The sequence below is a fragment of the Fukomys damarensis genome, unplaced genomic scaffold, assembly GCF_012274545.1.
Source record: "Fukomys damarensis isolate Sample0158 unplaced genomic scaffold, DMR_v1.0_HiC HiC_scaffold_13, whole genome shotgun sequence".
NCBI classification, from domain to species: domain Eukaryota; kingdom Metazoa; phylum Chordata; class Mammalia; order Rodentia; family Bathyergidae; genus Fukomys; species Fukomys damarensis.
The window spans coordinates 19,489,556-19,506,732 of NW_022900925.1; the positions used below are offsets into that span (position 1 = coordinate 19,489,556).

The 17,177-nt window shown below is 49.2% G+C and overlaps 1 protein-coding gene across 2 annotated transcripts in view; it reads left to right on the plus strand.

Moving 5' to 3' along the window:
- Rab11fip4 (RAB11 family interacting protein 4) overlaps window positions 1-17,177 on the plus strand; it is a 72,682-nt gene that overhangs the window by 43,888 nt on the left and 11,617 nt on the right. For both annotated transcript variants that reach the window (XM_019210384.1, XM_019210385.2), the window contains one exon: window positions 15,476-15,705. In XM_019210384.1, the coding sequence (XP_019065929.1) occupies window positions 15,476-15,705 (230 nt within the window). The remainder of the gene's footprint in view (window positions 1-15,475; window positions 15,706-17,177) is intronic.

Sequence of the window (17,177 nt, forward strand, 5' to 3'; positions counted from 1 at the left end):
CCTCCTCCTCCAATGTTTAAGACAGTTGGATTTTGTGTTTCTTTAGCTAAGTGCTGAGGATCTCCAGGAGATCCTTGTTCACAGAACACGCTGAGACAGATGGAGGAGGTCTGGACAGGCAGGTCACAGGGACTGTGAGCACGACGTGCCACAGTGCCACCGTTCAGGATGGCTGAGCTGCAGGCATCCGGCAGGATGGAGAGAGGGAGAGCAGTGGGTGGCAAGGCCGCACAGGATCTGGCCTAGGCTGCCCATGAAGGCCCTGGGGGACCAGCACGGGAAGACTATGGCTGATGAGGCTAACCGGGTGGGGCTTGGCAGGAGCTGCTTGCTAGAGGGAAACTTTAAGAGCAGGTGGTGTTTTGTTTAGTTTTTTTTTTCTTTTCTTTGTTTGGTATTTTGAGGCAAGGTCTCACTATGTAATCCAGGCTGCCCTTGAACTTGCTGTGTAGCCCGGTCTTGTCTTGAATTTGTGATCCTCCTGCCTCAGCCTTTTAGTGCTGGGATTACAGCAGAGGATAGTTTTATTTATTTATTTTTTTTGAGAGGTTTCACTATATAGTTGAGACTGATCTGGAACTCACTATGTAACCCAGGCTGGTCTGGAAATCACAGCAGTCCTCCTGCCTCAGCCTCCCAAGTGCTGGGATTACAGGCGTGCACCTCCATGCCCGGCTGGAGGATAATTTTAAATCTTGTTTTCCTTCGAAGTCTTTTCCTCCACCCCACTCCTTGGCACCCACTTGAGGCTCCAGTAAAGACCAATGGCCTGACTCCCTTGAGTTTGTATTCGGTATCGGGGACTCGAAGCCCCCTCTTTGGTGAGCTGCTGTTTGTGCCCCATATATAGGGAGCAGCGTGTGCCAAGGACAGGGAGAGTGGAAAAGGACCAGGAGTTGTGGTATGGTGTGCTGGGGTGGCATGTCCTGAGGCCGCGGTCTGCTGGAACAGGCTCTGCTGCTGGTCTGAGACACCAGGGCAGTGGGGAGCTCACAGGCTCTTTGAGGGGATTCCCAGGCTACAGCTGCAGTCAGACCTGATGGCCTCTCACTATTGCAGGAAGGGCCTGGGATGGTACCCGAGCTGCTCATCCCTCTGTGGACCGAGACCCCCAAGCTGAGCTCGAGTTCAAGACAGCAGCTGCTGGAACATACAGCTGGGTAGTGCCCTGACAGAGATTGATACTTGATCTGACCTTGATAGGAGAACTGATGAGGCTCTGGGCTGATGAGAAGTACTAGAAAATGGAGCAGGGGAGGGCTTGGCAGGAGGCTGGCTGATTGGCCTGGTCTGATCTCCCTGGTCTAGAAGATTGGCCATTAGCTGTGGGTGAACATTGGAACCCTGCTTGGCTTCCCATGGCTGGAGGGCCTCTGGGGCAGAGACCCCCACCCCCAACTTCAGACCATGTGCCACTCCACCTAAGTGTGTCCTCCCTGTCCCTGGGAAGTCCCATGTCGCCTCTCTCGAGGGTACCTGCCAGATAGATTCCCAGAGGGGAAAGAGCTGGCCCAAGATGCTGCTTCCCTGTCCCAGGCCTTTGCTTTGAGTCTGAGGTTCCATTATGATAATAAAATATGGAGCCCCCAAAGTAAGCCCTAGGAGTTCTTAGCTGTGTGAGTAATTAAGCCTTCATTTCAAACAGCCACATCTTTAAAAGCTATAATTTGTAGCCCAAAATAGCTGCCTGTTCCAAAAGCCAGGAGAGTCCTTGATGTGTGCCCTCGCAGTCCGCAGCCTGTGGTCTCTGCTTTGACACGTGAATTGCCCCAATTCCCGGCCCATGGGTTTCTCAGGAGAACTGGAGTGTGGTGGCTGATGGGAATAGGAGCATCCAGTGAGTGCCTGGGAAATCTTTGAGAATTTAGATGGGGTATCTGAGGTTAGGGAGTCCTGATTCAGCTTTACACAACCATAACTTGGTAGATGACTGGAAAGGAGAGTAACTGCAGGAGAAAAGTTGATTGAACTCTCTGGACACTGCTCCCTTGTTGATAAGAAAACAGGAGCTGCTGTAATGCATGGAACAGGATCATCATGGGAGGTGCTCCAGTATTAGCCTCCTTTCCATCCCCCAGGGTGTGTCTCCACCAGCCACTCATAGAGACAAGGAGACCTGCTGTGTGCATACAGGTAGGTGGGTGAGGGGAGATCCTGCTAACAGGAAACATCTCCCTTGACCTGTGGCTTCTCTGGCTTCTTCACTGGCTGGCATGCCTGGAATTCTTGGGCTGGCTGCTGGGTTTGGTTTCCAGATGTGGAAGCAATTTAAATTCTGTTTTCATAATCCTTGACCATTTGCTCTGAAGTCTACATTCTCATTTGAAAATCAAGACTATTGGCTCTGGCTGAGGGGCAAGGGTAGACCAGATGGCTTCTTTGAATCCTGTTTGTTTAGGAAGTGGGTTCACTAAGGCACTTGGATCTGAGACCCAGGGCTTTTGTGGGTAGTCACACCCCACTGAGGGCTTGGTCAGAAGGTGGGTTCACCTTGGCTTCACCTCCCATGTATTTTTCTTGGGAGATGAATCAGCTAAATTCAGGTGTACTTTCTGTCACCATTACTGACCCTGACCGCCATGGCAGGAGGGAAAGGTGCTCAAGTTCCCACCATGTTATAGGGAGTCTGGCATCTCAGCTGAGTAGGGTGCTCATGTGACCCAGGACTGGGAAGGCCCTTCTTCCCATACTGACCACAACAGAAGGAAGAGATTTTCTCTGGATTTTAAGTAGCCAGAAATATTGTCTGGCGTGGAGAAACTGGAACTATCTTGTTCAATTCCTGGACCCTTCTGATCGCAGAGATGACCAACTCAGGATGAGAGGTTGTGTATAAAGCCTGTGGTTCCAGGGCTGACTGGCAGGTTCCTCTTTGGGAAACCAGTCACTGTTTAGGTAAATTGGTTTTACACCTGTCTTGTAAGTATATTGAATACAGTTCTGCACAAGTAGTACTCGACTTGGTAACTCTAATGTCTCTGGACTATGCATGTGTCTCTAAAATTAAGCTACAATAGCTGTGCTGAGAGAATACAAGAAAATGGGAAAAACTGACTTAGATTCCTGTATAAGTAGTGTTTCCAAAACATTATCCTGATCAGCGTAGATCTACCAACTGTTGGTTTTAGCAAAATATAGTCTCTTAAGAAGCGGCTGGGGGCTTGGAAACATAGCCCAGTGGTGGAATGCCTGCCTAGAATTGTGCTTGTGTGGAGCCGTGGGCTCAAACCCCAGGACTGAAAAACAAAAATGGCAATGTCAGTATTTCAGATCTACCGTGGAAGAAAATTCAGCATTCTTTTGAGGAAAGACTAGAAGTAAATAAGTAGGCGAATCCCGAGTCTCTCGATGAGCCAGTAACACTCTCGGAGTGTGAACTGAATTGACCTTATGGAACTAAGTTCCATTATTGGGGTGGGGAGGTGGGTGAAAACTCCAGGTGGGGCTTGGGAGGGGGTTTTGCCAGAGTTGGGGTTGGGAAGGAAGAGAGAATTAGATGCCTAACGAGTGGCTTAAACAACTGAAACATATTTTCTTGCAATTCTGGAGGCCAGAATTCTTAAGATCAAGGTGCCAGGGCCTCTTCTGAGGCTTCTGTCAGTGTTCTGTACCTTCACGATTGTCCTTCTGTGTCTGGGTATCACTCGTGTCCTTTTGTAAGGACACAAGTCATTTTGGATTAGGGCTGCCACAGTGACTTATCTAAGTTTAATTGCTTCTTCAAACACCTTTTCTCCAAAAGCAGTCACATTCTGAGGTTCCAGGTGTTAGGACTTGAGCACACGAATTTTAGGGGGATAAAGTGCAGCCCATAGCAGAAAAGGGTCTTGGGAGCCTCTCTCCAAAGGGAAAAGCAGGAAGAGGATGGGCAGAGCTTGGCGCCTGAGTGGAGAGGGCAGCAGTGAGGGGCCCGCTGGGGATGGCTCCTGGCCAGGCGCTCCACTTGGAGGCATTTTTACTAGCGTTCTGACGTGTGAGTAGTCTTTGAGAGACTCTTTCGATCTTGACTTCAGCCATAATTGCTGCCTCTGGGTCTGATCCATTGGAACCATCACTGTTGCCATCACTTAATCCTCAAGGAGGAGAGTATTAGGCCTCCAGGCTTGGTATTTCCTGGTGCTCTTCCTGTAGGGTAGTGATTATTTGTTTTGTTTTGTTTTTGAGACAGGGTCTGACTGTGTAGCTCAGGCTGGCCTTGAACTCACTATGTTGCTCAGGCTGGCCTCCAACTCTGGCAATCCTCCTGCCTCAGCCTCCTGAGTGCTGGGATTATAGGCATGTGCCACCACGCCCAACGAGGGTAGTGTTCCCAAGCTTGCTTCACTTGTTCATAGTACTTTTAAATGGAACTGAAACTGTCAGGGATGTTACACTTTTCCTTAGTTCAGCAAGTTTGGGGGAAGATGTCTTTTTATGTTTTCATATATGGTTCTTCTTTTTTTTTTTTTTTTGGTACTGGCAATTGAACTCAGGACCTTGTGCTTGTGAGGCAGGCAGTGGAACTACTGAGCTAAATCCTCGGCCTTAGGTTCTTACTTCTAACAGAACAAAAAATGAACATCCGGGCGAACTGATTATGGCTGCTGGGACATTGTCTGCCTGGGAAAGCTGTTTGTGGAGGGTAGGGCCCAGCCACGAACCTGTGTATCTCCCCAAGGTTTTGCCTGAAGCCCAGCTCTACAAGGGGTCGCAGTACGTCCACATCCCCATGATCCCATCAGCCTCATGAGCTGCAGAGGGTGCCCTCAGTGTTTCACCTGCACCCACGCCAGCCCATGGCCGACTGAGACACCCCGTGGAACTGGCTGGGGGAAGATGGCACCACAGGGATCTGCATGTCCGGCTGCCATATCTGTTTTATCTGTGTGTATGACTTTTTTCCCAGAACCATTTGAGAGGAAATTAGACAAAATTAGAGGAAATTAGACAAAACATAAAAATTTAAGGACATTTTACTTTATAACTAGTATACCATTGACAGACTTAACAAAATTGTGTAATTCCCTAATACCACTGAATATCTAAACCATATCCTATCTTTTCTATTTGCCCTTACACATTCGCTTTATGAATTTTGAAACTGTTTTTTAATGTGTATGAGTGTTACATCTTGTTAAATGAATCCTTTAAAATTTTTTTAAATTATTATTTTTTTTAGATGGTCTTGCTATGTAGTTCAGGATGGCCTTTGAACTCTTGGCAGTCCTCCTGCCTCAGCTTCCCAAGTGCTGGATTACAGGTGTGTCCCACCACATCCAGCTGTATTATTTTAAAATGTCTTTTGCAGAGTCATCTGACTTGAGGGTGATATTCAGCCTTTATGTTCCTTGATAATTTAGGATAGTGGTTCTCAAAGTTGTGATCCCAGCTCTCGCAGCATCTCCTGAGATCTCATTAGAAATGCTTTTTAAAGACCCAATTAAAAAATGGGCATCTGAAATGAACAGACATTTCTCATACAAAGAAGTAAAAGCATCAAGTAAATATATGTAAAAATGTTCCACATCACTGGTCATTTGAGAGATGCAGATGAAAACAATACTGAGATTCCACCTCACCCCACAAAGAATGGCTGCTATCAAGAAATCACACAATAACAAATGTTAGTGGGGTTGTGGGGAGAAAGGAACCCTTCTGCATTGTTAGTGCAGACTGGTGCAACACTGTGGAAGTCAATATGGAGATACCTCAAAGAGCTGGGACTAGAGGTTCCACTGGACCCAGCCATCCTCTGCTGGGAATCTTTCCAAAAGAATTAAAAGAATCATATCACAGTGATATATGCGCACCTATGTTTATAGCGGCACAGTTTGTAATACCTAAATCTTGGAAACAGCCCATTTGCCCATCGGTTGGAGACTGGATAAAGAAGATGTAGTTTTTCTATAAAATGGGATACTACTCAGCCATAAAGAATGAGAAATTAGAGTCATTCATAGGAAAATGGATACATATTGAGGATATACTCCTAAGTGAAATAAATAAGTCACACATGTGTAAATACCGAATAGTTTCTCTGGTGTGAAAAACTATAATGGTACATAAGATCCTAATGATATAATTGACAGTGCAAAATAGGAAGAAAAGGGCTAAAGGTATAGGGGAAGTGGTAAGGATAGGGGAAAGGTAATAAGGGAAAATAACAAAAATGAGAAAGTGAAAAAATGGAAATAAAATATTTGTAAATAGGGAAGGGAGGAGAGGGTGAAGGGAGGGTGGGGATAAGGGGGAAAAGTGAGAACCAAGACCTGTCATGTAAAGGTACAGGATCCCAAGGATGAATGTAACTGTACTGTATACGTAAAATGTACCAATAAACTCAATTAGAAAAGAAAAAAAATGCTTTTTAAGGCCAGGGATTTAGCTCAGTGGTTTCAATGCTTGCCTCATAAACACAAGGTCCTGAGCTCGATCCCCAGTACCAAAAAAAAGAAAGAAAGAAGAAATGCTTTTTTAAAAAATTTTTTTAGCTGGGCATAGTGGTACATGCCTGTAATCCCAGCGCTCAGGAGGCTGAGGCAGGAGGATTGCTGTGAGTTTGATACCAACCTGGGCTACATAGTTGGTTCCAGGTCAGTCTCAACTACATAGTGAGACCCTGTCTCAAAAAAAACAAAAATTTTTTTTTGGGGGGTGGGTATGGTACTGAACCTAGAGCCTTACCACTGGCCTATATCCCCAGCCCTCCCCTTTTGTATTTTGAAAGAGTCTCACTACATTGCCTAGGCTGGGCTTGCACTTGGAATCATCAGCCTCAGCCTCCCAAAGTGCTGGGATTATAGGCTGGTGTCACCATGCTTGTCTTGCTTTTTAGAACCTATCTAAACCCGTGGAAATGCACTTTTTCATACCTCTTCCCAGGCTTAATTGGAAACTGATACAATCTGAGTTTTAACAACACATCTCCCACTTCCACCCTGTAATTCTGATGCATGTCCATGATGAACTTTGAGAACCTATGGTCTAGAAAAATCTTCCTCCACCCTTTTTATGGCATTCTTTTTCTAATAGACCAGGCCAATTGTCTTGTGAAGTTCCCATGTACTTTTTTTGTCTACATTCTCCTTCATTACTTTATGTGCTGTTTTCCCTTTAGAATAAGTTAGATCCTAAGGCTTGTTTTCTTGTTTTTTGGGTTTTTTGTTTTTTGGTTTTTGTTTTTGTTTTTTTTAGTACCGGTGATTGAACTCAGGTCCTTGCGCTTGCAAAGCAGGCAGCAGAACCACTGAGTTAAATCCCTGGCCCGGTCCTAAGGCTTGTTTAAATGTGAAGCACTTTATAAAGACTGACATAGGAGCTACTGTGTACCTCTTTTTAAACTGTATGTATGCTTTTAGGTTTTTTGAGACAAGGTCTCGTTATATAGTCCTGGCTGACCTGAAACTTAGAGCAGTCCTCCTGCCTCAGCCTCTCCAGTGCTGGAATTGCAGGTGTGTGCCATCATGCTCAGCCTACTGTGTAGCTCTTATTGTGCCATACTAGGTGCTGGCCAGCGTCTGATTCTTCATAATTACACTGTTTGTTCACTGTGTTAAAGGACGTTAGCTTGTCTCCTACATGGGAGAGAATGTAGGGGCTACTCTATGTTTTGCAGTAATCTATGGAATGATCCTTGGTTTTGCAGCAATCTATGGCATGATCCTTTGGCACCGCACCAGTATCCAGTGTCTGGTCAAACTTGGATGTGTCGATTTTACTCTGCTGTTGTTGGGGGTGGTATTCTGTGTGTATCAGGTCAGGTTTGAGTTGGTCTCACCTTCTGTGTTCTCTCTGATCCTCATGATTTTTTGTTCCAGCCTTCAAATCTCTGACTCTGAGTACAGTTAAATTTTACTTTATGTATTTTTGAAACTTTGTGATTTGAAGCATAAACTATAGGAGTGTTATTTCTTTTTAAATGATCCTAAATCATTTTAAGCATCCTCCCCCTCTTAAACTTCTTCATCTGAGATCAGTATGGCCCTATAGCTTTCTTTCAGTTGGTGTTTATCTTTCCTCATTCTTTTACTTTCCACCAATCTTTGTTCTTAAGCTTAAATTGTGTTTCATAAAATAGCGGTTATTTTTAATCTAATCTGACACTTTTGATAGAATTGTTTACCCAGGTGTGTTTAAGGTGTTACCGATAACAGTTTTTTTTCTGATATAGTTATTTTTTATTTGTCTTATCTGATGCTTGATCCTCTTTCCTTTATTCCTTTATGATTCATACTTTTAACTCCTTTTTTCTTGTGTTTTAGTAATACAGTGTAGTTTTTTTAACTTTCAGCTTTTTTGTTTGTTTGTTTAATTTTTTTGTTTTGTTTTTGAGATAGGATCTCACTCTGTAATCTAGACTCACCTCAAACTCACTGTGTAGCCCAGGCTGGCTTGAAACTCCTGGTCTTCCTGCTTCAGCCTAGTGCTGGGATTATAAGCGTGGGCCCCCATGCCCAGCTAACTGCCAACTTTTGATATGCTCATGTGCTGCTGGTGTGAAAGTGTCACTGTGGGGACCGAGAGGTTAGATCATCTCCCCAAAGATGGATGGTGTTTCCAATGGGGACACAGCACAGTCCAAGCTCTGGCCTGTAGCCTAACAAACAGGCTTGAAAGCTGTGTCTCACTGGTGTTTCCCATGCCCCTGTTGCTCAAGTCTACTCTTATTCAAGGCTGCTTCTCTCTGGACCTACAAAGCCAGAATGAAAGCTGATTGCTTTGAAGTGAGAAATGCCCCTGGTTGTCAGCTTGGGCAGCCCTTTTCTCACCCAGGTCAGCAGGCTCCTGGTAGGGTGGTGGTGACTTGGCCTAGGGGCCTGGGTGGAAAGTTTGGAGAGACAGGAGTGATCTCTAGCTGTGGTGCAGAGTCAGGTCAGGCTGGACATGCTGGTGAGCCAGGCAGAGCACCTCTGGACAGGGCCCGAGTGGACACTGTGAATCTGCCTCAGAGCCACCCTGTTGGCACTTCCCAGAAGACCCCTAGTTCTGTGACCCGTTGGCAACTTGCCCATCTCTGGTTTGGGTTCAGCCCCAGGAGGCTGTGTGATGTCCTTACTCTAAGGTTTTTGGGAGCTGCAGCATGCTTCCCTCCTCCCAGTCTCCGAACACTGTTGTGTCAGGAGGAGAATGTAGGACTGGCAGAGAGAGTGTGTGAGTTGCCTCTGTGATGACTTTAAGCAGGGGTTGCAGCCACAGCAGGAGTTTCTTACCAAGCTCTGAATTGCTCACCAACCTCTGCTGGCACCATCTTTGTGTGATGAGAGCATTGGATCCACCATAGGCTATGGTAGATCTCAGCCCAAGTAACCCCCTCCCTCTCCCCTTTGGACCTGGGGTGTTGCAAATCAGCTTCCTAAACTGAAGCTTCGGCCCCCGCACTTCTCCCCACACCTTCCCTGCCGTGGAACTCCACGTGTGCCCGCGGGCCTGGCTGTGAGGGAAGCTGGGATGTGCTCACCCAGGCTATTTTTACCCAGCCTTGTTCCCACAGAGCTCTGCTTTGGCTCCGAGTTACTGCCTGCAGAGGAGAGCTCTTGCCAGGCCTGGGGTGGAGGGAGCCCGAGCCTCAGAGCCTCCTGGACTCCCTTCCCCAGGGCATCTCATCTTAACACCTATTAAGGGCTGTAATTAATGTGCAGATGGACCTTCCCAGGAAGCAGGCAGGACAGAAGTCTGCTGGGGGAGCAGAGGCAGCCAACTTTCGCAGGCAGGCTCCAGAACTTACAAAACTCTGGCCTCCCAAAGCTGAGTCCAACCTACTAGCCTGGTGTGTCACCAGGGGTCAGCAGGAAAGGGCCCCGGGGCTGGAGAGAATGAAGCCAGTAGCTCAGAAGCACCCTGGGCATCTTCTTTCAACATGGTGACAATAATGACTCACATATACTAAGTACTTTCTGTTTGTGTGAAGACTGCGAAGTGCCTGGGACGCTTGCCAGCTCGAATTGTAATCATGGTTAGTGGGTGAGGGAACTGAGGCACTGAGTGTTCAGTAAACCAAAGGCCACAGAGCTTGTAAATGGTGGGGCAGGACTTGAACTGCAGATTGAATCCCTTGTGGTATTAGGGATTGAGCTTGAGGCCTACGCACTAAGCTATGTCCCCAGCCCTTTTAAAAATTTTTGAGACAGGATCTTGTTAAGTCACTAAGCTGCCTAGTCTGGGTTACAACTTTCAGTCCTCCTGCCTCAGCCTCCCAGAGTGCTGGGTATATAGATATGCACCACCATGCCTGGCTCCTCCCCTCCCTTCTTTGCCATGTTTGCAGCATCCTTGAGATGGGAGATACCACTGTAGCTTCTCTACAGCAATCCTGTCACATAAGTGCTCTCACCACTGTTTTTAGGAGGAGCTCAGAAATTAAAGAGCTTGTGCAGTGGTCACACAGAGAGGCGATGACCACATCAGAACTGGCACAGGCCTCGGGCTCCTGTGGTTGAACCTTTCCCAGCTCAGCCTGCCACGGTGCAGCTTGGCTCAGCTGGTGACTCAACAGTCGCTTAGCATGTGTGCCTTCCTGTTGGGTTCAAACGTGGAATCCCCGAGGATCCCGTTCAGCACCTTCGTTCTGGAAGGGAGCGAGGAAACGCAGTCACTCAGGGTTGCTGCCCCACTGTCGGCTGCAGGGAAAACCTAGTGGTCTGGTGGGTGTGACGACTTTGAGACCGCTCCCCAGCCAGGCAAGGTAAGAGAGGGCGAAAGCCAAATGAAGCAGTTTCACATGGGCCCTGCCACCCCCTCAGGGGACAGTGGAGCATTGTGAGCCACTCCAAGGCTTGGTGCCTCCATACGTATCAATACTTGGCCTTTTCAGCCTGTGTTGAATTCAGCCCTTGGCAGCTTCCTACAGAGGAAGAGGTGACGTTGGGCCCTGCTGGCGGGTGGACACAGCTCTTGAGACTGGAGAGAGGCCCCGCAGGCAGCCTGTGTGCCTCCAGACTCCCACTCCAGGGTGGCTCAGCTCTGTCCAGCCCCAGCTGAAGTGGTGAGAAGTAGAGGCAGGGGACACAGCAGCACAGGATGCTGGTGGCACAGACCTGCCCTGCCAGGGCAGCAGACCTGGGCCTCAGAGCTCTCTGGAAACCCTAGCCTGGCTGCCTGCCTTCTGGACCTTGCCCTCTGGCCAACTGGAGACCCCAGTGTAGGGTAGCTCAGCTTCCACCACACGCAGCCCTTCAGAGGCTAGACCAGGACTTCAGTTCCCACAGTGTCTGGTGCTTGTGTGAATTGCCATGTGTGGGCCTCGAGTAGCCTCTGAGGGTAGAGATGAAAGTCCTTGCCCAGTCGGGGAGGTCTCGGGCACACAGCTTACGAGTTTTCCAGTCTGCCAGGCTCCAGTGCTGAGCCCTCACCTGGTCCCATCCCCAGGACTCCCTGGGCTTGTGAAGGGAAACAGTGTATCTCCTTTATCCCATTTGCTTCTGGGAGCCCTTGACACAGGAGGGAGGTGACCCTGGGGCCGTGTGGATATAAACCAGCCAAGCCCATGTGGCCCTTGGGAGCTGGCCCTGGGCCCTGGACAGGAGTCCTGTGCTCAGAGCTGCCTCTAGGTCTCCAGGACCGGAGCCCTGGGGAATCATATTGGACCATGCACAGTGCCATGTGTTTCCTGTGGAGTATACCATCCCTTCCCTAAAGTTCCCCCAAAGACCAGCCACAGCTTTCTGTGCAACTCTTGAGTTCTCGTGAAGTTCAAGGCCTGGACCTGTCCCCAGGGCTGGGGCCACTGGATGGTAACTGGAAGGTTGCATGAACATCTTTTTCACACTCTGGGAAAGGGTCAGGAGAGGGGAGCTCCAAGGGGCAGAGTCTCAGAAGCTGCTGTGAGCCCTGGCCTCGCTCACTGGCTGCCTGGAGACATGAGCTCTTGGGAAGCCCGTTCCCTGCCTGTGACTCTGGCAGCCTTCCAGAGCAGCGTCTGGGGGCCAGAGAGCACCGTTGCAGGTAGACAGGGCCAGTGGGCAGTTCTTGGCCACCCACCCAGCAGAAAGATGAGGTAGAGTTGACGCCATCCTTTCTCCCACTACCCCCAGCTCTTGGGGGAGGGACTCTGACATGCTGCCTCGGCCTGGAGTCCCTTCACTGAAATGAGCCCTGGGTTTGCCTGGGAATGAGGCTGGCATTTTGCATCCACCCCAGTAGAATTTACCTAACCAGCCCCAGGAGGCTCATCCACATCAGCCAAAGGTCTCCTGGGTGCACGCTGCAAGGCAGCCTCTTCTGGGAGCTGAACACAGGTGCTCCGTGTGGCAGTGACCCGCACGGGTGACCTGGCTGGAGGATCACTCACAGCCTCAGGAAGCCCATGTCCCCAGCCACCTAGAACCTCATGAAGGTGACTTCATTACAGACTGGTTCTCCCTCTTCCTCTACAACTTTTAAAAACAGAGACCCTGGCTCAGCAGGGGTTCTGATAGGACATTGAGTTCTCCCAGCCTGTGAGAAGAGGCTGGGGAAGGATAAGAGCTACTTTCCAGCGCCTCGCTGCCTGAAGAGTGGGGGAGCAGAGCAGGCTGCCCCCATCCAGTGGTCCCCTCCCAGGCCCACCAGGAGAAGGTGCTTGTGGCCCCACCCAGACCTTCCCCAAGGACCAGGGGATTGCAGCTGAGGAGACAGGGATTGTGGCCTGTTAGGGAGGGTGAACAAGAAAGCTTTTGTCCATTACATATGCCAGACTGAAAGGGTCTTGGGTCAGGAACAAAGTGATCCTGTCCTGAACTAATCAAGGTAAACAGTTACTTTTCTTATAGCTGTCTTTTAATTTAGGAGGAAGTATGAGAAATGGTTTTGAAGTTATAATTAAAGTTTCTTCTTGCCTTGGGCAAATAACTGTGGGTTGAATGAAAAGGTGTTAATAAAGGAAGTAGCTAATTTTAAGAGGAAAAGCTGGAGTGAGTGTGTGTGTAGCCAGAGGGTAGATGAAGGCCTGGCCTTGCATGTCTGAGCCTGGCTTCAGGGTCCTCTAAGTGGGGAAGTTTCAGGGCAGAAGCCCATACAGGTGTCAGAGGGAAACAGGAATCCAACATCATACAGCCCTCCCAAGGCTGCTGTGAGAGATGGACAGACAGAGGTCACTTTGTGAAAGAAAGGTGGAGGCCAGGCAGGTGTAACTAAAGATCTGCCAAGAAGGAGCTGGTCTTATTGGAGGGTGGGACATTTGTGCCCCTCCTGCCTGACCTGTGCCTGAGACAGGCCACTTGGGGCACACTTGTCACCTGTCAAAAGCTTGGGCCGATCTCCTGGTGCATTGGTGCTGCTGTGGGATGTCGAGTGAGGAGCCGAAGGACCCACCTGCACTGTTCTGTGAGTTGGTTTATCAGTGGGAAGATTGCACCACATAAACCTTGGATCTGTATCCGGGCAGCCAAACCTGAACCGCCCAAAGGCCAGCCAGACACCTGAGGTGACACTGCCTGCTTTCCGGGAGCCAGGTGGACTGCAGCTTCCCCAGGACCCCAGATGTGGGGGAAACTAGGTGTTGATGACGTGGAGTCTGGTCCCAGTCTGCACCATCCTGGGCAAGGATCTTTGCCTACAAAAGGGGGAATGGAGCCGTAGCCATAGGGCTATGGGACAACTGGAAGAAAGGCCCTTGGCCAAGTGGCCCAGCTTCTGACAGTTCCTGCCCGTGTGGCTGTCAGGGTGAGGTTTGCAGTTCTTCATGGCCTGGAGTGGACAGGGACCATGCGCACTGCTCCCCCATGAGCCCCAGCCCCCTTTGCAGTCTCCGCCTTTGTTTTTCTTGGGTGTCACTGGGCTAACCAGAGTCCCCCGTGGAGTTGGTAGAGGCAGATGTGGAAGTTGCTGCATCGAGCAGAACATCTGGGCATCACAACGAGCAGCATGCCATTCTAAAGTGCATCTCCTCCTTGTTTCTTTGAGTTTGAAAATCCATGAAGTGTGGAGACATTGGTGATAAGTGGAAGCAGGCTACTGGTAGAGGACTCTGACAAGCTATCCTCTGAGCCTGATTCCTACCAGTAAAAATGGGAGTCACACTGTGTGTCTTGGAGATGGGTAGGAAAAGGAAAAGGATGATATATGAACTCTGAAGCTCTGCTTGTGGATGGAGGTAGGTGTTTCATGATGTTGGTTTCTGTTTATGTCCATTGGATGCAGCTTTCTGCCTGCTGATGAAGCCCTTGCATAGGGTGCAAGAGCTGATAGGTTCGGAACCTTGTGGGGTCAGATTAGTGGCATCTAGGTGGAAAGGACCCTGTGAACATTTGTGTGATTTTAATTACTCCACAGTCAGGGGTGCCTGACACCATCTTTATTGTTCCATCTGGCGCTCATCCTGCATTAGGAAGCAAGCAGGAGCCCAGCTGTCTTCTTGGCCCAGGGCTCTCCTTCTGGGGATAGACGTGCTGCACACGTTGGGCACTTCCAAGGCGCCTCCCTGCCTCAGATGTCCTGGAACCTGTTTGTTTTGTTTTGTTTTTTCTTGAATAGAAAAGGTTTATTGGGGAATAGGAATAGCTCCTGAGATAGGAGGGGTCCCAAGTGAGTTGCCCTGGGACCTGTTCTTGTCTAAAACTAGCAGAGGCTTTTCACAGCCCTCATTGGTGCCCTTCTTGGAACCCGGAATGAGGGGAGCACTTTCACAGAGCACTCTGCCAGCCAAGGAGCACACCACAGAACTTTGGGACATCCCCATGGGAACAGGTAGACCAGAGCCATGTGGGAAGCACCCATCTCCTCAGAAGGAAGCAAGCCCAAGAAACAGTTGTCAGGAGCTGCCCGAGCCACAGCCCTTCTCCGAGCTGGCTTCAGCAAAAGGCACAGGTGCTTCTTTATTGTGTCCCCACATCGCACGGCCCTGAGCTGGACACTGAACCCTGAGAGGGCAAGTCTGGGCCAGAGCTCAGAAGTGAAAGGCCTCTAGGGTTCTTGCTCCCCAGCATGACTATGTCAGGGCCAAGGCCGACAGTCGTCTCCCCGACTGGCATCACATCTTCTGGCCAGAATTTATTCATTGAGATCCTACTGTGTGCCCGGGGCTAACATGAAATACCTCAATCAGTGGACTGGGTAGTCCTGGCACTCTTGCTTTACCAAGGAGAAAATGAGGTTCTGTGACCTGCAGTCTTGGAGGCTGGGTCCCAAGCTGGGCAGACTTCCCTCTGCCATGCTGTGTTAAACTCTGTGAGGCCAGGGTTATTCTGAAGGCCACTCGCCATGCTGTGTCCTTAATGCAGATCGCCAGGGCACCTTCTCCAAGTACTCGGCATCCCATGCAGACTCTGTGATGAGGGCTGTAGTGCACTGACAGGTGCCCTTCTCTTCTCCATGGATACTGTCTGTTTGCGGTCTGGCTCCTCACAGCGTGAGGCCCCCCAAGACAACCTCCCAGGCTTTCTCATCCTTGGGTGTCAGGTTCTTGTCCTTCCTGAGCCTCCGTCTGTGTTGTTCCAGGCTTGCTGATGCCCTTGCAGCCTGATGAGGAACACGCATCCCAGCGAGCCAACTCTTGCTCATTCTGTTCCCTTGTCTTTCCCAGGGCAGCGAGGTCTCGGGCTCCACCTTTGCTGATGGCGAGCTCATCCCCAGGGAACCTGGCTTCTTTCCCGAGGACGAGGAGGAGGCTATGACGCTGGCCCCACCTGAGGGCCCCCAGGAGTCAGACATGGACAGCCCTATGGAGAGCGCCCAGAGCCTGGAGGGGTCTGTCGGGAGTCCCGCTGAGGAGAAGGAGCGGGGGCTTGCGGGCCTGTTTCTGTCAGAGGACAAGTGAGTGAAACTGGAAGGAGCTCGGTAGTGGCCTCTGGGCCAAAAATGAAGCATTTGGAAGGCCTTTCCGGGAAGTACGCATCGACACACTCAAGGTTTACATCCCAGGCATTACTTTCATGGGCATTCTGCATGGCAGAAAATTGTAAGCAGCCTAAGCGCTCAGTAGTAGGAATAGTTCTGGAACTGCAGACAGCTAGTCTAAGTCAGATTTTAATAGTTTATTGTATGAGATTCACAATCTTGATTTGTTTTACTTTTTATTTTTGTTTTTTTGAGACAGAGTTTCACTATGTAGTTGAGACTGACCTGGACCTCACTGTGTAGCCCAGGCTGGCCTCGAACTCACAGCATCCTCCAGCCTCAGCAGCCTCCCCAGTGCTGGGATTACAGACATGTGCCACCACGCCTGGCTTGATTTGTTCTAAAAAACAGGTTACAAACATGCCAGTGAACTATGATCTTAGCTTTGTTTTTTTTAAAAAAATATGCCTGTATGAGAAAATATCTACTATATATATTTAGAAAATATATTCTTAAAAATTGAGCAGTTATTTCTGGGAGGTAGGGTGATTAATTTATTGACCTTCCATCTACTCTGCTATATAATCTGTATTTTCAGTATTGGCCGTGCCTATCTCATTAGCTGTTTGAAAACAGTATTAAGACCTAATTATTAAGTGGACTGGGTTGTAGCTCAGTCTAGTATGTTTCGCAGTACACAAGGCTGTGTTTGATTCCCCAGCACCCCAGGAGAAAAGAAGAGACTAAGTGACCTCCTACTGAAAGTGTCACTTTTAGTGTGATGTCAACAGAAGGAATCCCTTCTGTTTCAGCCCTCAAGAGATCCCGGGAGGGATATAGTGCTGGGGGTGATAGGATGCAGCCCCCACCATGGCTGAGGAATCCATGGTGATTGAAGTGTCGACCCAGGCATCAGAAGAAGGTGACAGTTAAGAGGGAGGAAGAGGATGGTTCCATTATGACTGCGGCATGTAAAATTGCTAATGTTTAGTCATTTCCCTCTTCTGTCCCAAGAAGTAACTTCTTGTGATTTAACGGGACACATTTTCCCAGTGGTTCTGAGGGTTGTGCTGCCTAGGTGTCGCCCTTTGAGGTGTTTTATCTATCGTGGGATCCACGTTGCTTCCTGGGAGCAGTTCAGCTGCTGAACCCATGATTAGCTAACCCAAGGAGAAGGGCTCTTGATCTTTTTCTTTTTTGTTTTTGTTTTGTCAGGTTGTTGCTGTGTAGTTCAGGCTGGCCTTAATCTCACTATGTAAACCCAGGCTGGCCTCATACTGACGGCAGTCCTCCTGCCTCAGCCTCCTGAGTGCTGGGATTAGAGTCATGTGCCACCACGCCTGGCTGACCTATTGATCTTGTAGTTAATCACCTGCCATTTGGTGGCCCCCTCATTTCCGGTGACTGACCACCAGGAGGCTAGCCAGCAGTGGGTGCTGGGAGTTTTA